The following is a 2683-nucleotide window of genomic DNA, read 5'->3' on the forward strand; positions in this document are numbered from 1 at the left end:
ATCAGTGGCTATTAGCCAGGCTGGGCCAAGAGCCAGCCCAATGCTCTGGGTGTCCCTGAGCCTCTGACTGGCAGAAGCTGGGAGTGGGGGAGGATGGATCACTCAATAATTGCCCCAAACCAGGCACCCCACAGGAGCCTGGGGGCCAGACAGCCCATGGGGCCGGCCCAGTTCAGCCACTCTCCTGCCCCTTTCCCGGCCCGCTGACAGGCAGACAGACAGACAGACTCCGGGAGGTGGAAAGCCGAGTGTTTAATAACGCAGTGACAGGGCGTCCCTGCAATACCAGTGGGGGGGTTGTCATCCCCCCCCCCCCAGCCAGAGGTGGCATCTCTCCGGCCAGCAGGGGTCAGCGGCGCCCCAGGATCACAGCCAGCCCCATGGCAGCCAGCAGCAGCAGGACAGAGACGCTCAGCAGCACGGTGACGACCACCATGCCCCCCGAACGCCCACCGGGCGCAGGCTTCATGGCGCGGAAGCTGCGGGGGAGACCTGGGGGAAAAGTCAGAGCGGCAAAGAGGCGGGGCTTAGTCCTGCTGCACGGGGAGGGGGTGTGGCCAGACTAAACCACACCTCCAGCTCTGGGTGCTGGCACCCCCTGGAGGGGAAAGGCCCAGTGCCCCGTTCCCTTTGCCACCCCACCCCCCCAAACCGGTCTCACCTCTTGTCTCCAAGGGTCGGGACCAGTTCGTCACCACCACCGGTGTCATGGCTCGGCCGTACAGAGCAAACCTCACCCTGCGGAAATCGAGGCAGCTGGTTCATACAAAAATGGAGGGAACCCAGGAGTCCTGGCTCACGACTCTCTTCCCCTATTCTAAGCACTAGGCCCTGCTCCCCATTCCCCACCCCCGCAATCTCTGCCTCCCCAGCCACTTCTATACGCTCCCCACACGCTACAGCCACACCCCACAGATTCAACCCTCCCAGGCAGCACCCGAGGCCTCTCATCCTGGCCCCCCACCTCCTCCCCCCATCACCCCAATACCTGTAGCTCTGGCCAGGGAGCAGGTCCCGGGTGCAGGTGTCATTCAAGCAGGCCAGGCCTGGCCCCACATCATAGGCAAATTCCTGTGGGAGAGGGGGCTCCTCAAACAGGGGGCTGCAGGGGGGTACCAGGAAGCCCTGGGGCACCTTGTAGGTGGCATTGTCCCCTGGGGGAGATAGCAACATGGAGTCACGCCCCAAGAGTCCTGGCTCACAGCCCCCCCCCCCCCCCACCACCATCAGACCCCACTCCATTCCCAGAGCTGGAAGAGAGAACCCAGGAGTCCAGGGCTGTCTCTCTCTAGGCTGTGGAAGCAGGATGCCCCACAGGACCCCGCTGGCACCGGCAGACACCCCCCAGCTTGGGACCTGCAGCTGCTCTAACCACTAGACCCCACTCCCCTCCCAGAGCCAGGGAGGGGACCCAGGAGTCTTGGCTCCTACCCCCACTTTAACCACTAGGTCCCCACTCTCCTCCTCAAGCTGGAGAGAGCCCAGGAGTCCTGGCTCCCAGCCCCCCACTCTAACCACTGGACCCCACTCCCTTCCCCATACCTGTGGGCTGTACGTGCACCTGGATCATGGCCGATGCCCGGGGCGCCTGGCTGGGGTCCACGGTCGCCTGGCGCCAGCGCTCGTAGAGGCAGAACGCAGGGCGCACACGCAGGACAGTGGAGAGGCGGGAGGATTCAGAGTACAGTCTCACAGGGTAATCTGGGGGAGCAGGATGGGGGGGGCAGTGAGAGCCTGCCCCAAGCAGCCCAACTCCTCCCCAAGCCAGGGACGGAACCCAAGAGTCCTGGCCCCCAGCCCCAGCCCTCTCCCTCTAACCACTAGACCTCACTCCCCTCCCAAAGCAAGGGAGGGGATCCAGGAGTCCTGGCCAAGGCTCAGCTGAGGCCAGCCCTGCCTCTCTACCCCCAGCTGCATGGGGATGGGTTGGGGGGCCCCAGACTAACTCACCCAGAGGAGGCAGCAAGGCAGCCCCCAGACTCAGCCAGAGGAGATGGAAAAGGACCTCCAAGCACTGGTTCCCCATAGCTACCTCAGCCACCCCCAACTACAGCTGCTGAGAGCTACCCCAGGCAGGGGGATAAATGACTCCTGCCCCCATTAGGGGCAGCTGGGAGGGGTGGGGCCCCCAGGGCTGAGATTTAAAGGGGAAGGGACACACACACAAACACACCCCCCCAGGGCATGTGATCCTGCTGTGTGTGCCCCAGGGGGGCTTATCTCCCCTACCCCAACCCCCTGCCCCAGATCCCTCTGTGTGTGTCCCCGGGGGGCTCATTCCCCTCTCCCCCAACCCCCTGCCCCCCATCCCTCTGTCTGTGCCCTGGTCTGCCATCCCCGCTCCCCTGTCTGTCTCTTCCCTGCAAGGGGGGGGGTTAGCCCCCCATCTCCCCTCCCCAAACTCCCCAGTTGCTGGCAGCCCCACCTCCGTGTTCCTGGCTGCTGCGTCGCTCCATTAATTTAATGAAACAATTTTCCTGTCTGCCCCCGCCCCCCGTCACCTGCTCTCCAGTCCCAATTAGCCACCCAGGGGTGAGCGCCGGGCGATTGATATCTGGCTTGCCCGCCTGGCGCTGCCCGCCAGCCCCCCCTTCCCGGCTTGGCTCCTCCGCCCCACACTGGCCTCTCTGGAAATAACCCAGCGTCGTCTGCATTCAGCCCCCACACGATCAGCCCCCCCAGG

The 2683-nt window shown here is 64.6% G+C and overlaps 1 protein-coding gene across 1 annotated transcript; it reads right to left on the minus strand.

The window, feature by feature from the left end:
- Nucleotides 1-235: 235 nt before the first annotated feature.
- Nucleotides 236-2098, minus strand: LOC119847465 (uroplakin-2-like). The gene is made up of 5 exons (XM_038382264.2): nt 1951-2098; nt 1543-1701; nt 989-1154; nt 662-738; nt 236-492 (listed from the first exon to the last, which is right to left on the minus strand). Exons 1-5 carry the CDS (start codon nt 2024-2026, stop codon nt 350-352), a joined length of 621 nt encoding a protein of 206 aa, XP_038238192.1. The 5' UTR covers nt 2027-2098; the 3' UTR covers nt 236-349.
- Nucleotides 2099-2683: the final 585 nt, after the last annotated feature.

This window comes from Dermochelys coriacea, chromosome 23 (genome assembly GCF_009764565.3).
Source record: "Dermochelys coriacea isolate rDerCor1 chromosome 23, rDerCor1.pri.v4, whole genome shotgun sequence".
Taxonomy (NCBI): domain Eukaryota; kingdom Metazoa; phylum Chordata; order Testudines; family Dermochelyidae; genus Dermochelys; species Dermochelys coriacea.